The sequence below is a fragment of the Dendronephthya gigantea genome, unplaced genomic scaffold (genome assembly GCF_004324835.1).
Source record: "Dendronephthya gigantea isolate DGI-Jeju-01 unplaced genomic scaffold, DenGig_1.0 000079F, whole genome shotgun sequence".
NCBI lineage: Eukaryota > Metazoa > Cnidaria > Anthozoa > Malacalcyonacea > Nephtheidae > Dendronephthya > Dendronephthya gigantea.
Window position 1 is genome coordinate 1,007,401 of NW_021163089.1, and position 19,124 is coordinate 1,026,524.

The window sequence follows — 19,124 nt, forward strand, 5'->3', positions numbered from 1 at the left end:
AAACTTGCAGTGAATACGTTTAATGTCCGTATCATAACTATTGCGTTGATCTGTCTAAGATGAGCGTGGTTTATAGCAGCCCATAACAATGCATGTCTAAAAATTATCGCGTTTTGTTTCCTTATACCATACGCCATCACATTCCATTTTTGTGATCGTTGGACGTGGTCGACAACCAGTTTCGAACAATGCTTTCGACATATTGTTTTCCAAATCTACGTCAACGACAGACGGGTTTCGTCAGATGGCGTGAGCAAAACGCAGAGTTTGGCGCGAATGACGAATTTCGTACTCGCGGTCACTGCTAATTAAAGCCATAGTATAATTCTCGTAATCAGAGTGCTAATATTGCTAAGTGCCCTGCTCTTAATTCTGAACCTGCTGTGCGTGTTCAAGACTCCTATACTTTCATTTAAGCCTGGTTTCCATATGACGCCGACGTCGGCAAAGTATTATTGTCGGTGATTACTGATGAATGGAATCTTTTGTCTTTCTGAAATAATTTTCTCCTTGGATGATTACAGACAATGAGTCGGCGACAGGTCGGCGTCATATGGAAACCAGGCTTTACGCATGCCTGCCTGGCAGGACCACAGGAACAGCGGTATGTACCTACGCTCAGCTACGTGTGATACAAATATTGCATGCTGCAATAAAAAAGCATTTATACTCTAACAACCTGTCGCCTGGCTGGAGTGCTCTACATCAGCTTTGAATAAGAATTGGCGTTTGTTTATTCTTTCGGGATCCTAGGGATGCAAACGTTCTTTAACTGGTGAGAAATATATCTTCATATTAATTCCAATATATAAGCTGAGATTATGGGCACCGTAAGGAAATAGACAGGTATACATACATGCATGTACAATAAATACATAATTCAGGTTGAATATTGATTTCGGCGCGAAACTTTTGATGTCGTCCACTTTTCGTATAAAAAACTCATTTGCACTTATCTGAAAGCTCTTACTAGCCTAATTCACAACTGCATCTGCGTTGAGTTCACTAATTATGGTGTATTTATCGGCTGAGCACTGATATCGCTCGAGATTTTCAGACGATACAGAGGAGACATACATGCAAAATCTCGATTCGAAACAACGAAGTCAATATTCAGCAATCACTTACGTGTCCGGAAACATACAGCGCGACTTGATTTTTTCTATAAAAATACTCGTATAGGACTATAGCAACTTTTAAAATGCATTTAAACATTTAATTTGTGCAATTGACGTTGAAACGGTAGCGTTTGCGAGACGATTTATACTCTTCTGTTGTATCTACCTGGGCTAGCAAATAATGGCTCTGTTTAATTACTTCTACTATAGCTGTGACTATAGCCCTAAGGCCTGCTTCAGACGTCAAACTTTTCATGTGCCGAACCTGATGTTAATATGCTAAAGTCTTTGTTGAAGGTTGGAATACGGACACTTTTATATATATACATTTTATTTATGATTCGTATGGACGAGTGTATATGAATGAAAGGTATAGACATTCTTTCATGATATAGTTTTTAGCCAACGCGAATGATAATGAAACTAATCTCTTTTTTTTTAATATATATAAAACGTAGGCTACTTACGTGTACAAACACTGCACAGAAACTAGATATAAGAAAACCAAATATATATGCGATAGAGTTAATCTGATCTAAAACACATCACGTCTTCTAGCTCATCCAGAGTGATTGTGTCTGCTGCTTAAGTTAGCATATTGTACATGACGTGTGCATGCATTAATCAGCCAAATCATACATTCACGTTCGCTTAAAGCTATACCCGCTGTATCGATTGTGTGTTTGCGATGTTAGTCTAGTTTCGTTTTAAAGCTGCGACCACCTGGAACGGGATAAATGCATGAAGTTTGCCGTTGCGTGTGAAACATACATGGAAAGTTTGTTTCGAAGTTTTTTTAGACTTTAGAATTCAGAAAGACTATATTTCCATTCGTTATTGCCTTTTATCATATGCTCAACTTTAATTATACGAACGTTGTTACCGCTTGTTAAGGATCTACTTAACTTCCCATTGGTGTATGCTAATTAGCTTTGCCGTTACTCGTTTTACAAGAACTCTAAAGAAGTCTTAAATGATTTGATCAGAATGCATTACTCCTCCATACATAGTGCATGCATGCATGGCGTGACTGTTTTTGACAAGTGAAGAATACTTTACTTAGGAATGGGACAGTGGCGGTTCTGTGATGATGTTAATTTTCTTGCATGGCACCCAGCTGAAACGTGTATGTTTGAAATGATTTATGTAGAACTATACGTAAGTTCCCGCCACAATATGACCGTAATTACAAAAGCGTTTTCATCACCTCACTTCATTGTGCGTGAGGTTTGACTTATCTTCGTCTTGATATTAAAAATCGACGCGCATTTCAGTAGCCGATATCTGCCGGTATTCTAGGCCTATAAGGTAATCGCAGCTGGTTTTAGCAACGAAATCAACTCCGTCATCACAGCTGATGGAACTGAAAAAGAATTGTGACCTCAATGAATCTATTTTTGACAACAAGTCAAGTGGATGATATTAGTTGTTCGTCGAAAATTATTTGTTTGTGACAATAGCCGTAGGTTCATGGACTGTTGCATCATTTTGATGTCGGCATCTCGTGAATCATATTATATAGACTATAATATTTCTCTCTCTCACTCATCACAAATTTAACTTTGCCACTCAATTTAAGTATTTGATTCTAATCAGAAAACGCATGAATTGACGCAGTAATTAACGTTCAGCCTTCACAGTAGAATATTTTAAGATAACATGTAATATTCTGAGTCGTCTTCACTGTTCCAAACATCATCCCATTTGTTCTAATTCCGATCAAAATGCGTCTTATAGAACGGATCAGAATACTTGTTGTTCTAATTTCAAAGAGAGATATTTAATGATACAGGCTTTGGGGCAATCAGTCTGATGAGCTGGCCCTAAAAAGCTGCTTTCCAATTATAGAAAAACTAAATACAAAAGACAGAAATGGAACGGAATGGGGTTTCATTGTGTTAAACCATTAATATACGAGTGCATGGTCATGGAGAACTTTAAGACAAAAGAAATTTCACTCAGTTTTTCTGTGTTTACGCAAAAGAGGGTGATAGTTGTGACTATAATAATTGACTTCGATACAAAAGCCTGTTTACTGAAAATCGATCTTCCAAGAATCTATCGCTCTTGAACATGAAGAGTTTGTTGCAAGAATGCAAGTGGAACATCTTGAATTTTACCCAAATTTGTCGGCTTGTGCTTGTGGATATATATCAGTTTATCTGCGGATCAAAATGGCCGCGATAAGCAATTACCCCTATCTTATCTTCCCGAAAACTATTCAAGATTCAAAATTAAAAAGTTATCGGGCATATTATGAATGACGTTGTGGATTCATTTACAATTTACGGCCTGTTTACATAAGGTCCATACCTCTCGCTTATACGAGGAGGCGGGCTAATTTTGATGGATGGAAAATTTGCTTCCTTATGGTCTTGTGATCTGTTTATTTCATGTTTTCGTAGATATATATTTGTCGTGCATAAACCAGACTGAGCCATCAGAAACAGGATGCTTCTAACCTTGATCGGGTTATTTTGTTCTGCAAACTACTCTGTAAACACGGGAACTACATTTATTGATTTTTAACCTTTTCGTCAATTAATATGCATGCGTGATATGACCTCAGACAGAAAGACATACAGCCAAATTGTCTTGTTTCTTCCAACAACAATGTTTGCCCTGCATGGAAAGGAATTCATTTAGAGTGTTTTTCAAGAGGAATTCACTTCAATATTTCTTGCTATTCATCTTAGAAACACTTCCTAGAAAAGAAAGCCTATTCTGTGCATGTGATTCTTTCGCGCATGGGGTCCATCTCTCAATCATTTTCTGTTTTTCTTCAAAACGTCTTTCCCACGCAGCTGATCAAATGTGATTGATATTTGAGCTGTATTTCTGAATTCTTATTTGTTAATTATGATTAAATGTCCCCCAACCATATGTTGAGGATTCTGTCACCTTCATTCTCAAACGTCATACATTACCGCGCGTATTGCTTTTCGCATCTCGTTAGACATCGCCGATTACCTCGAAATTTGTGGAAACATTTGGAAACCTATTGACAGTGCTCTATCTTCTGCATGTCTTTGGTAAGCTCATATATCTTTCATATAAGCCAGAATGCGAGAATGTTGAGCCTGAAGAAAATTGCTTAAACAAGCAACAAATGAGTCAATATAGAGTTATACAAATGCATGAGCTAGTATTTTCAATTGCAAAATCTTCGCGTAGATCTCCATAGATAATACAAGTTTTGTTTGATGTGTGTTTAGGAGAGTATACATTTATTATGTACATCTGAATGAAATCTGCATAAAAAGGTTTTATTTTTTCTCTTTTTTTAATTATTTTATGTTCGGGTTAAACTTTGTTGACCTACGTCGCAAGACACTGATTTTGAAAGGGCGTCGTGCAAATATTAATTAAAAAACGCCAAACATCAATTTGCTCGGCCTGTGTCATTCTTGTGGATCTGCATAACAATAACGGTGTAAAATGTTGCTGGCTTGAACATATTTTCCCGGCATTTGAATACCGGACATATCACATAAGAAACTCACACATGCTTCAGTAAATTTGTTGAATTGACAGATAATCTCAGAATTTTAGCAAGTAGGCACTTAACCGCGAAGACGCGCAGGTTAAAGTACTTTTCGTATTCAAAGTGAAGACATTAATCCTAATTTAATGCATACAACAAGAATATTTATAAAGTGGATTGATACGATACAATACATCACTGTGTCAGCACGTATATAATATATTAAGAACTGTATGAAATATAAGAACTCTCTCGTAGAATTCAACTTTGCTCAGATAAGAAATGCATGCAGGGGACAAATTTCGTATTTTTTATATCCTTATCTCGCCTGCAAGTCGTATACGTATGTTATCCTTGACTGAAACTTAACACAGCCTTGGCGTAACTTTCATTTTTTGTCATTATGTTTAGCAAGTGGTTGCTACGATATAACTACAAGTGTACAACATGCATGCAGCTTGTGTTTGACCTAAAAATTACCATGAACGATTCAAATTTTTATGGTCTTTCAGATACTGAAAAATGACGTACTGTATATCCGGACAGCCATCTAGAATAATGCTTTCTAAGTTCAGTTTTCCACCAGAGACCGGTCATACAATCACAACTATACGTAGCCGTAGGTTTTGTAAAGTATATTAAACACCACCTCATGTAATTGATGGACTTTTCCTTGGAACAGAGATTGCCAAAGTAACAAACTCTCAATTCCAACTACGTTTATGGCACAAGATACAACTGTTATATATATATAAATAATATAGGTCATGAATAATACTCGTCGCTTACAGAATACCGACAAAATGATGCATGAAAATTGATATAGCCATATAGGAACAATCCAATTTAAACAATTATGAAAATAATTCCAAAACCAGCTGAATATAATGATGAATTAACAGCTCAAACCTGCCGAAATGTTTTAAGGAAATCACCGAGTCAGAAGTAATGGCACACATGCTGTGTTAGGAATATAGGATTTCTTGTATCGGTGATGAGGGTAGGCGGTTGTTGTGTAATAATTGGAGTTCAATTTTGACCCAGTGCTGCTACAATACAAAGCAAACTGGCTTGTTTTTGAGTCGTATTTTGTTATACTATAGTATATTGAAAAACGTTTCTGGAAGTCGAGTCGAAATTTGAGGTGAGCATTTTCTAGCGATATCAAACATGCATCATGAAATTTAACATTAAATTTATTGTGATAATATATAACCCGTCGTTGCATGGCCGAACTAATATCTTAGGCACTGAATGACAAGTACAGGAGACGACTGCATATTCACTGTACAACGCGTGATGCTTATAGATATAAAAAATGGTATAAGAATTTGTAGTCGAGTTGTTTATTATAGATGTTCATTTTATTAAACTATATGTTTAAATAGTATGGAATCCTGTGAAATGCTCGCCTGTTTTATACCGTGAATATATATTTTGCTATTTTATAAAACTATATTGTTCGTAGATCACCCACCAATTCTGCATATGGTCACAGTGAAACAATGCCTGAAAAATCCGACTGCCTTCCTCATTGTAATATAGTAATTTTATACATGACAGTGATTTATTTAGCTATTTTCAACTGATTTATTACTACATACAGCATTTTTGATTGCCATAAATGGCAGGCATCTTGAATTTCTCATATTGAAGTATACGAGGAAAATCACCAACGAAAAAGTAGACATTCATGCATGAAAACAACAAATACCTGCATAATACTACGTGCGGCGTTGAAAGCATTGGAATGAGATGATCCTTTTGTCATCTGTTTGGTTATTGCATTAATTGACAATCAAATACTTTAGGTAAAATCAATTCACCCCTCTGTATAAACATTCGGACTTGGGTGTTCCGTATTAGTATGAATGTCTTTGAATTTCACGTGCTCGGACTGCGCGAGTCTGACGGATGTAGAGCTATGATTTCCTTCCTGCGTGTCTTGGAATTTCTGTGTGAGTCTTGCGAATGATGGATTTAAAAAACTCGTGTTCAATCGTATTCTTTTCATGCTAGCGCATGCATCGCCTCTTGCCTACAAACAGGCAGATACTGGTCTGCGTTTAAACACATTTGCTTTGAGGATACATCACAACCACGAGCTTCTTAATATCATGTTTAGAAATAATTTCGTTGTTTCTATAACTGGATAGAAACGCAGGAAAAAATGTTTTCTATTTCTTTTATAATATAACTCAATAAAAAGATTTTATAATTCGATTCAATTACAAATTCTCATAACATTACTTCGCTTGTCAAGTTCGGAACAGTTATATGCAGTTATAGAAACACGCTTTTCGACCAATCAGCACGCGCGTACTATAAATGTTATATTATATGGACAGGTATATATACTAGATTTTGCTATTCACACGCGGCTGTTCGAAGGAGGTGAATGAAAAGCAAACAAACGCGTTTGTAAAAAAAATTCAAATGCATTCCGCAAGGAATTTCAGGCAAACTAAAGTTGTTGATAGCTGCATGACGAACAATTAACAATAGTGTGTTCAGTGTCATTCCTTAAAACTATATTTTAGTAAGTCCATTGCTTTTTTAGTTTGTCTGTGGAACTGTATATCATAGTAGAGCAAATGATCACAGAGTTTCGCGCGCTATCGGACCAGATATAACATAACCTTTAGTCCCTGATGGCGTTCCCATCGAGGCTGGACCGCCGCATATTTTCTATTTTTTTTCGTTGTTGATGGTCTAAAGCTACACAGATTTAATTGCATGCATGCGTAAAAAATCACTTGCATTCCTGCAAAGATACCGTTGACAAGACGCGCAGTTTGCGTCATCACTTTTCATATTGCTTATGATTCCATGTCCATATATTTCACGATCATGGCTATCGCATTTTAATTATAGAAATCGAAAAACATCCTATAGACACTCTATTTAAGGCGACTTTAACATGAATTCGTGAATTTGTAGTGTTAGATCTATTAAATGATACCAGCCTTAAGAATATTCTGTGAATTATTTGGCTATTGTTAACATCTTCCTGCCTATAGATTATAATGGAATATCTATGTGTATAATCTTATCTCTATTTACTGACTATTTCACAGCCGTAGGGAAAAGGTCCTTTTTATATGCAGCGCTCGTCTATACGCGATCCATATAGTTTACGATTCAAATTGTGCTTATTTTTAAATCAGCCATTAGCGAAAGGTATTCGAATGCTGAGAAACATCTTCGAGTGGTGGTGAGCATATTTCATCACTTGAATGCTCCACGTAGAAAGCCTGTAATCTCTTTAATTAAGATATCTGCACATGGCGGCATATATATATTATCACTGTTATCATATACAGATGACAAATTCATGTTTGTTCTTGTAGATTTGTCGTGCAAAAAGCGTGCCGGGCCGGTAAATAATTCATGCATGTTGCATGAATAACGTTTTTAAGTACTATGGGGACAAGAAAGATTTAAGTAGAGACGTAAGTAATCTATGCACGAACTCACGATTACTGCATGTGAAGGCGATTAGATGACTGCATGCACAGTTATTAATTGAAATATGCGACCCCCTCCATATGAACTGCTGTTGAAACAATCCTTTTGTCCTGGGCCCGAGGTTGGTCCAATCCCACGCTAGTTATTTATAAAACACGAAATCCGGCAGTAAAAGCACTAATTTATTGGGAAACGAGTGTCTGCTTCTGACCAAAATAACAAGTGATGCCAAATGAATGGCGGCACATGATGACACGTATTTTTTTGGTCTACGATTGTGTTTCAAGGTGTAGGATCTTTCATCTTTTGAGTTGTAAGTATAGGTTTATATGAAATATATGGTATATCTTCACCTGCTCACCACAGGCTAATAGTGAACAGGTATATTTAATCTTGAATTTGCGCTATCTTCTATTTCAATAACTTAAAATTGTACTGAACTACATAGACCAAGCTTTAATAGGTTATTTACATTTGTGAAACAAAAGTAGGACAGGCCTTTCCAAATTGCCGCGATGGGTGACCGGACATCTAAATAATCCTTCGTCGTAAATCTCGATAAGCTTTCGTTAGCAAAACGAAAAAGGCGGTATAAAGGCCGCGCGCATGATTTGATTTCTGCTTTGATTTCAAAAAGGCGTAATTCAATATTAAAACCACAGTTAGTAGGTCAGAATAAAATGGAGGATTTATAATGAACAACAGAATTTTGCTGTGACGTTCTAAAGCCGATGTCGTTGATAGAATAGTCTTCACGGAGAGAGTAAGGTTTCCACTTTTAAGCACCGCATGACCCTATGATGGTAACATCTCCCCTGCAATTAAAACCACAAATTCAAACGATGTAACAACGCGTTGAGATCTACCATCATTCCTTTAAGCATAGGTCTATTTGATTTATCTAGGGTAGAATCGTTAGATAAACAGGGTTTATTTTGATTACGAATTCAAAACAAACGTAAAAATCGTTACCAAGAATTTCGCCCCGTATAGTTTGTTAAAACCGAAATCTTTCTATAATATAACTTGATATATACGCCTCTACTGTTACAATAGATAAAGAATGATAATATGATATTTATCAACTCAAAAAACCAGATGTTTCGGGCAACGAAACGTTAGCAATAATCCTTAATTAAAGTATTTTTTTTGCGTTGATTTTAAAATAATTTGGCCGATGCATGTGTTCATATTTTAATCACGATTTCAAACTATATATATATCAGGTATATATGGTCTCTTATAATGTACAACGTGAAAGACAAATCCTAAGAGAATGCGACCGGTGTTGGAGGAAACTTCTTATATATGTTTATAGTTCGAGTCATGTCGTGCCAAGACATAAATATTATTGCAACTCGAAGTTATTAAGACAACGCCAACGTTGGTTCATCCCATTTGCTAATTTCTCTCATTAATTTCTTCAGCTGCGGACCCCATGCTTCGGCCTCGCAGTTACTGTTTGCATGAAAACATTAAAAGGTAAATGGATCATTGACTAGCAACGATCACTGCGTAAACAAGTATTGATTACCTTCACGCATTTATTGTCTTGAAGTGGATCAGTGGAACAATCTGTTTATACATAAGAGTTTAACTTCAGTGCACGTATATGAGATAAGATTTCAATTAAAAAGTTTCCATTTCAGAGATGTTTTCTGCATGTTATTCTACACAAGCTCACTTGGTCCGTATTCGCTGAGAAAAGTGTAAACCGTTATGTCATGTTCACGCATGCATGCTGATTTTCTCTCTAGGAATCGCTGGCTTGAAGTAGTATAGTTAAAATGATAACGCTATTGAACAAGTCCTTAATAAGCAAGCCATGTTCTTAATTTAGCGTGATATGAACGATGCATGGACTTAGTATGCATGATTGATGAGTTTTAAGAAGATTATAGTCAGTGAATACTGATTTGTCAGTGAATAAGTGTATATGACAAAGCATGGATGTGTGAAACCTTCCGTTGCGAAACAAAAACCATCTGTTTGACTGCTTCATGAAATGGCTGGACTTTTAGCCCCTAAAACTAAACAGTCCATTCAACTAAGACGTCCTTTGAACAGAACCACAGCATTTGCACAAAAATATATTGAACTTCTTTATTCCATTGTCTTTTCAAGTTTTTAAACCACTTCTGATCATAACTATTATATAGCCTCTTACGTTTTTTTTTTGCAAGTTTAAAGTGTAGTCAATCGCATCTCAATCAGGCTAAATTTTGTATTTGCATTTGTATAGATGTGTTTATCAAAATGATCAATGGAAACATTTCCCTTTCAATTATATCAGGTCCGGATATTGCGCGGTTTCTTATTCAAAAAGTTTCAAAACATCCTTCACTATAAATAGTGTTCATTTTTGCGTCTACGTACATGACGTGAACTCTTTGACATTTCGGCCTGTTTTTGAGATTTATAAACGACGTTTGAATCCAGTATTTGCTTTTGCATGCTTTTCTGCAAAGGGAAATTCGTCGTAGACTCACCCGAAGCGTACAAAACCTCTGCCGGTTTATTGCAAGGAAGCCATGTAAACTCAGTGTTACTTTCACTCTCTCGTTTTTGTTAATGTAACGACTTTTTTCTCGTTGTTTTTCTACCTGTGGGAAGTCCGCTAAAAAAACACCAATGATTGTCAGTTGTCGTTCGATAAGCGGGGGGTGCTCTTTTCGCAAATGGCCTTATCACACCACCAAGTCAAACCACAAACTCCTGGTAACCGGATTCTTGTATTTACTTGATAGATACACTTCTTAATGTTCGATAACATTTGCAGCGATGTCACATCACTCACATGCATGCGCATGGGTAATCATTGCAGTTGTTTTAGGGCTATCTTTAAAACCAGGAACGGGGAATCAAGGAAGGGAACGGGGAAGGGAACGGGGAATGATAAAACCAGGAATGGGAAAAGCCGGAATCTTTAAAACCAGGAATGCGAAAAGCCGGAATCTTTAAAACAAGGAATGGGAAAAGCCGGAATCTTTAAAACAAGGAATGGGAGAAGCCGGAATCTTTAAAACCAGGAATGGGAAAAGCCGGAATCTTTAAAACAAGGAATGCGAAAAGCCGGAATCTTTAAAACAAGGAATGAGAAAAGCCGGAATCTTTAAAACAAGGAATGCGAAAAGCCGGAATCTTTAAAACCAGGAATGGGAAAAGCCGGAATCTTTAAAACCAGGAATGAGAAAAGCCGGAATCTTTAAAACCAGGAGTGAGAAAAGCCGGAATCTTTAAAACCAGGAATGGGAAAAGCCGGAATCTTACGGCCGGAAGTTTGTAACTAAATTAGTTACAATTTCCGCGCGTAATACAAAATATGCTAATTTGACATGGCTATATTTTCCGTATTTTACCAAATTTCGCAGCCAAACTTAGCATTTCCACTAATTCAAGTACGCTCAATTCTTTTATCTGTTATATGGAACATAAACTGCATTCTTTTGTGGGGGAAGGAATGGATAATACATATATAATTACACAAACGATGAAACGAACACAAGGACTGACAAGGTTAGTTTGTAAACAGTTAAATTTGTTGATTTGGTCTCATTCATAAACCTACAAAGTGGAGCTTTGCGCGTTGCTATCTACCGTTTAATATCTACATTGCTATTGGAATTGAATAATGTTTGGTTGGAAATGAAAACTTTTTGGATCCAAATTTGAATTTCCAGATTTTCATATGAATTGCATACTGCATGATATAAAATATGCATGAACAACTTCACTAAATACACAATATTTTACCTTTTCTATATTCAGTACATTGTATTTACAGCTACTTAATATATCAGTATAAATCTATGTGAACAACAATTTTGCTCCATTTAATATATACATACTAAGCTTATTTTGCAATATATATTTGTCATAGTTCATGGTAACAGCTTTTCATTATTGGATCAGATTACCCCTGAACAATGCACTACACTTTTGTTGTCCCAAATATAACATGATTTTGCTTGTAAGTAAAATTGTATAGAAAATAAAAAATATTTTAGTGCATTTTGTACCTTAATTGACTCAGATTATAATTAAACAGTTACTATTCTCACCCAAGGTTTTAATGACTGGAGGCAGATTAAAAATATACAATAATAATCTGTAAGTAACTAACAGTTGCAATCAATTAAAATCTTGGCTCTTTGAGAGCAACTTTGTGTTGGGATGGAATTTTGGTATATATCCTATTGTTGTTTTCATACTGTAGAGTAGATTTATATTAAGTAGCAGCAAATACAATGTACTGGTAATATTCCAAAATTTAACAACATATCTCAATTCTTTTATCTGCTATATGGAACATAAACTGAATTATTTTGTGGAGGAAGGATTGGAGGAATATATAATACATGTATAATTATGCAAACAACAATTAATTTTGCTGCACTTAATACATTATTTTGCACTATACAGGGTGTCTCAAAAAAAACGCAACCGCTTAAATATGCAAGAACATTAATACAGCTCTAAAGTGCACCTCTGGGAATTGAAAATGGCTCTTAATCCTTCATTTAAAATGCTAAAAAAATGCTAAACGTCATTTTAGCTGAACTATGGTGCAAACCCGAACAATATTAATATTAATTTTCTTGTATGATTGCATGGCGACTTTAGTAATTATAATAACTTATATAAAAATAAATTGCACTGATGAAGGTCCGGGTTAACGGACCGAAAGCTTTGCAGTATTTAATACTTACGTGGTGTACCTACAAGTTATTATAATTAAATATTAATATTCTTGCATATTTAACTGGTTGCGTTTTTTTTTGAGACACCCTGTATAGTCATAGTTCATAGTAAAAGCTTTTCATATTGAATCATGCTAGCCTAGAAAACCACAGCTATGTTTTCCCTACACAATTTCTAAAGCATTTTTATTTGAATAAATTATTTGTAAAAGTAAATGCTGGTTGGAAATTATACTCTTCTAAACAAGACCTAGGGTATATTCCAAAATTCCATCCCAACATAAAGTTGTTCTCAAAGAGCCAAGATTTTAATTGATTGCAACTGTTAGTTACTTACAGATTATTATGGTATATTTTTAATCTGCCTCCAGTCATTAAAACCATGGGTGAGAATGGTAACTGTTTAATTATAATCTGAGTTAATTAAGGTACAAAATGCACTAAAATATTTTTATTTTCTATACAACTTTACTTACAAGCAAAATCATGTTATATTTGGGACAACAAAAGTGTAGTGCATTGTTCAGGGGTAATCTGATTCAATAATGAAAAGCTGTTACCATGAACTATGACAAAATATATTGCAAAATAAGCTTAGTATGTATATATTAAATGGAGCAAAATTGTTGTTCGCATAGATTTATACTGATATATTAAGTAGCTGTAAATACAATGTACTGAATATAGAAAAGGTAAATATATTGTGTATTTAGTGAAGTTGTTCATGCATATTTTATATCATGCAGTATGCAATTCATATGAAAATCTGGAAATTCAAATTTGGATCCAAAAAGTTTTCATTTCCAACCAAACATTATTCAATTCCAATAGCAATGTAGATATTAAACGGTAGATAGCAACGCGCAAAGCTCCACTTTGTAGGTTTATGAATGAGACCAAATCAACAAATTTAACTGTTTACAAACTAACCTTGTCAGTCCTTGTGTTCGTTTCATCGTTTGTGTAATTATATATGTATTATCCATTCCTTCCCCCACAAAAGAATGCAGTTTATGTTCCATATAACAGATAAAAGAATTGAGCGTACTTGAATTAGTGGAAATGCTAAGTTTGGCTGCGAAATTTGGTAAAATACGGAAAATATAGCCATGTCAAATTAGCATATTTTGTATTACGCGCGGAAATTGTAACTAATTTAGTTACAAACTTCCGGCCGTAAGATTCCGGCTTTTCCCATTCCTGGTTTTAAAGATTCCGGCTTTTCTCACTCCTGTTTTTAAAGATTCCGGCTTTTCCCATTCCTGGTTTTAAAGATTCCGGCTTTTCTCATTCCTGTTTTTAAAGATTCCGGCTTTTCTCATTCCTGGTTTTAAAGATTCCGGCTTTCCTCATTCCTTGTTTTAAAGATTCCGGCTTTTCGCATTCCTGGTTTTAAAGATTCCGGCTTTTCCCATTCCTGGTTTTAAAGATTCCGGCTTTTCTCATTCCTGGTTTTAAAGATTCCGGCTTTTCTCACTCCTGGTTTTAAAGATTCCGGCTTTTCTCATTCCTGGTTTTAAAGATTCCGGCTTTTCCCATTCCTGGTTTTAAAGATTCCGGCTTTTCTCATTCCTGGTTTTAAAGATTCCGGCTTTTCTCATTCCTGGTTTTAAAGATTCCGGCTTTTCCAATTCCTGGTTTTATCATTCCCCGTTCCCTTCCCCGTTCCCTTCCTCGATTCCCCGTTCCTGGTTTTAAAGATAGCCGTTGTTTTAGACGATTCTAATCATCTTAATCTTGATATCGCTATAGAAAGTGCTTGACTTACTCTGCAAGCATGCAGTGATGGCAATTTTCAGGAAATAGCACGAATTTCCCGAACATCAACGCAACAGTAAACATCGATTAACTTCCAAGCTGGCATTTCTCAGCTAATTTCGGAGACGTGCGAGATGACATGTTTTGGGAAATTGATCAATTTGCCGGGCAAATACGCACGCATGAAACCTCAAACAACAGTCCACTTGCAAGCTGGTAATTCTCAGCCGAGTTTGAGAACATGCGATATGAATGGGGGAATGATTTCTTTTGGGAATGATAAACTAAACCTGCCTAGCAACTTCATCAACTTAAAAATACAACATGGCTCACTGCTATCAACCCACAGCTCATTTAGACTTTAGTATCTGTCATAAGGACACCTGAAATTTGGAGGAAATTAATTAACGATATACGCTTGCTCTCATGAAATTCAAGAGCGAAAATTTGGAGGAAAAAAAAGAAGCAATCCCGTATCCCGCTAAAAGACAAGGAAATTATATACTTGGAAAGCAATCTCCTCGACCCAGGGCTAATTGCAAAATTCAGCATTAAATGATGAGAGTGGTGCGGTAGCCAATCAAAACGCAGCATTTCTGATCAGTGTTTAGACATAATAATATTATATGATGATGGCTGATCTTCAAATAATACTGGACAGCACACGGCTTGCCCTTCGCTTTGACGAAAATGAAGCTAGGCACATACATGCAGTGCCAACAAAAGTCACTATTACTAAGGACTAGCAGATATATTTCTTTTGAAACGTTTTCGAACTATCAAAAGGGTAGAATTCCCACCTGCACAATACTTTTAAAAATAAATGTCAAGTGTGTTAGTGACATTGACATTGGACTGGCTTCACTTTTTTTATCAACAAAGTAATATAAACAAGATCCATTGAGACCTGAAATGATGAATCCTTTAAATTTTTCCCCACCACGACCGTTACATTGAATGCGTTCATTTCTTGCGGGAGTTTTGTACAGTTTAGCAAGTGTAGTTTTTCTCATTTCCCCCTTTCAAAATTTGTGTCAATTGCGGCGACGAAAGCAAATTATCTAAGATAGAGTTTTTATCATAATCTCTTTCGCATTGTCAACGCAACAAAATGATTTTTTTTCTGACGCGTATTTTTTGATAGTCTACTATCGCTCTCGTTTCATTGTGGAAAACATCCTGTTGACTTTTGTTCTCAAAATTGTTGACATTTCGTTCGTGTGAACTGTTCCAGTTCGATTATCATACGCGGGCATACAATCGCTTTCGGTTAACCAGATATGTAAATGCAGGGTATATTTGTTTTAAAATTGATTAAAAGGCGAAAATTGGACATATTTGGGACAAAATTAAATTGCCACATTCAATCATGAGGACCACCTCTGTTGTCACTATGAAAGATAAAAGAGGTTCCTATTTTGCGTGAAATCTCAAAAAATCTTTCGAATATTCTGATGTTTTTTCCCCACTTCAAAATTTGCTGCTGCTAGCATATAACTAACTAGTTATCATGACGTCGTATTTATTCAGAGTAAAGGTAATCAAATTATTTTCCCCAGAGGCAGTCATTACAGAACAGTGCGTCATATGCCACTTTGAGAAACTTCTGTAAATCAGGAAAACGATGATGAATGGACTTCCTCAAAGCTGTTGCTTTCTCAGACCTCTTACGTTCGTAAACAAGAGGGCCGTAAATTTCCAAAATTTTCTTAAATTTTGCAAAGATTTTCCATTCGTTTGTATAATTCTAATTAGTATGCTCGTCAATCAAGGGGATCCTTATTTGCGATTGTCTTTATTAAAAAAAACGAATTTCTTTTGACTAATTTAAATAATTAGTCTGGATCTGTTTCTAATGGACGTGATTCGAATAAAAACTTGTGTCCTTGTTGATCAAATTTCAGGATTATAGGTTTGAGTATTCGAGTTGACCAATGAAAATCACGATACACGAGAGCCAGGTTTATGACTTTCTATCGTCCATAGTTTATCTGTTAATCATTGATTCAATCTGTTAATCATTATGCTAATTGTGCCGGCTTTGTTATGTTTATAGGATGGTATACAACAATATCTGCTGCACTAAATACGTCACAGATACTATTAACTGAACATATAAACTAGAGCTTCGTCGTATTTTGAAGTACATACAAAAGTCTCTTCACAGAAACACTGAAAGGTAAGCGAAACTCTAATTTTACTTCAAATACAAAGATTTTACCTTGACTACTATGTATGACTTTTATATCCATAATTAAGCCCGAGAATAGTTCTTTCTAGCCTCTCCAGTGAGATACAAAAATTTCAGACGGGCTGAAATGATCGTTTGCTGTACATGTAAACGACAGTTCTGTCTATTTTTTCTTTTTTGAGGCAACTCCAAAAATGAAATGTTTTGTAGTTTATTTACCCTGATATATGCATTTAATGCATGGACATTGATATGCAGGTTACGACTGTCAAGTTTTTTATTCAGTTTAGGTTTCAGACTTTCAGTAACCGAATCCTGTTGAGTGTTGAACGTAACTCATTCCATCTTGTTGATTTTATCATGATAGTGCGGTCTCAACAAAACCCTGGGGGTGCATTAACCTTATAAACTCTTGTTTTGCAGTTGGCAGAACAAGCATCGTTAAACTGAGAACGTCGCTTCGACACAATTCGCGATACTGAACATGGACGAGAATGGCTCGCTAAACGCAAACCATAGCATGGACTTTGAAATGAAATTTGTCACGTCAAAACACGTTCACTGGGTGATTCTCTCGGTCTTAATCGTCCTCATGAACTCGTTTGTTATTCTGTTGTTCGTCTTCAACAAGAACCTACAAAAACCAACAAATTTTCTGCTCGTGAGCTTGAGCGTATCTGACTTGCTCACAGGGATGATTGGATTACCCTTAGTGCTTGTGTGCTCAACGAGACCGATATGTCTTGCATGCGTGTTCTCGTATACCTTCATCGTGTTCACGTCTATCTCTACCGTGCTACACATCCTCGTGATATCTTACGAGCGTTACATAAAGATCGTGTTCCCGTTTCGAGTGCACCAAATAGGGAGAGCAAGTTTCGAGTTGAAACTCGTGGCTTGTTTATGGTTTATTAGTTTATTAATCCCTCCCATACAATTCATCTGGTGGCCTCCGACTCCGACATCCTGCGACGAAGACCTCAGTCCCGAAGACGCCAGAAGTGAAAGGATCTTCACCATCTTAATTATGGTACTGTTCGTTGCACTACCTGTGTTGCTCCTGATCTATGCTGATGCCATGGTTTTCCTCGTCGTTCGTCGGCAGTTGGACGGAATCGAGAAGACATCGGTCGGCCTTCGGGATTCTCAACGACGCCTGCAAAAAGAGACGAGAGTTTTAATGCTGTTCGCAATCATGATGTTGTATTTCATCGTGGCCTGGTCCTTCTATTTTTCATCCATGGTCATGCATTCGATCGTGGGACGAGAAATGCTCCTTCCTGAATGGATATTCCAGTTTGCAGAGATTCTACGGTGCAGCACGCCATTTGTCAATCCAATTTTATACATCTTGCTCAAGCTTGACTTTCGCCGCGCTGTCTTGGGCGTGATGAGACGGCTGCTGAGAAAATACTCTGGAATGCAAGTTGACAGCAGTGTGGAATACAGCAATGGTATTCGTTCAGGAGGACGTTCAGACTCACGTAGTAATTACACTGAAAGAACCATGTTCTTGTGATACCATTATGAGATTGCTAAATTACATGTGTATATGATAATAACTGGAACTAAATAGTTCGCTGGAATTAGGCAATAAGCGGGGCGTTTATGGACTAATATAAGCTTAGGTAAGCCTATCGTAACAGGGCATACACTGTTGTTAGCTGTAGCTCTAACAAGTTGTGATTTGCAGTGTTAAGATGGCAGATTGTAACAAGTAACAATAATATCTCAGGCGGATATTTTTTGACGAAATTTATATTTTGTTTCGGAAACTATTTCATCTAAAGGTGGCTGCTATCTTGGTACTCCAAATTCGTCATATTCGGGGGTTTCAACTGGCTTCAGTAGATGTTCTTTCCAGGCACGTTTTGATCTGCTTGCGAACAGAATATCAATAATGCAGCCAACCACAGTGCAGGACTTGTGGCAGTGTACAGACTTGTATACTAATCGATAATAGAAAGTGAAATATAATGTAAAATGAGAATGTAATTAGTGACGCACCAGTTTTCGGGAAATCAGTTTAATAATTCCTGGTCATTCAGTTGTGTTTTACCAGGTATCTATTCTTTAACGAATATTCTTGCAGCCTCGTGAAGGGCTCGCTCTCTCGATAAAAAGGTGAGCGTCCGTGCGGTGACCACCAAACATGCTAATTTGTCATGTAATTGATTTGAATTGGATTGGAGTTAATTAAAGATGTCATTATATATACATAAATATAAAAAAAGTAAATGTATCCTTTTATCTAAAAATAATAAAAAAACCCGTTTACAGTTACAGAAGATATCGTACCACCTTTGGTATATTTTTTGAAGGATTCGAACAGCTAAGTAATTTGCATGGTTAGCGCAATTTTGCGCTGATATACGTATACTGCGTCCTTGACCTGCACACGGGTG

The 19,124-nt window shown here is 36.3% G+C and overlaps 1 protein-coding gene across 4 annotated transcripts; it reads left to right on the forward strand.

Moving 5' to 3' along the window:
* The first annotated feature begins 755 nt into the window (after nucleotides 1-755).
* Nucleotides 756-18,986, forward strand: LOC114532528 (adenosine receptor A2b-like). 4 transcript variants are annotated; one of them, XM_028554054.1, is made up of 3 exons: nucleotides 756-775; nucleotides 16,585-16,707; nucleotides 17,143-18,986. In XM_028554054.1, the coding sequence occupies exon 3, from the start codon at nucleotides 17,204-17,206 to the stop codon at nucleotides 18,236-18,238; it is 1,035 nt and encodes a 344-aa protein (XP_028409855.1). In that variant the 5' UTR covers nucleotides 756-775; nucleotides 16,585-16,707; nucleotides 17,143-17,203; the 3' UTR covers nucleotides 18,239-18,986. The 4 variants fall into 4 exon arrangements, with proteins under 4 accessions (XP_028409855.1, XP_028409853.1, XP_028409854.1 ...); XM_028554052.1 differs by lacking the exon at nucleotides 756-775 and adding an exon at nucleotides 4,054-4,150; XM_028554053.1 differs by lacking the exon at nucleotides 756-775 and adding an exon at nucleotides 7,984-8,054.
* The last annotated feature ends 138 nt before the right edge of the window (nucleotides 18,987-19,124 follow it).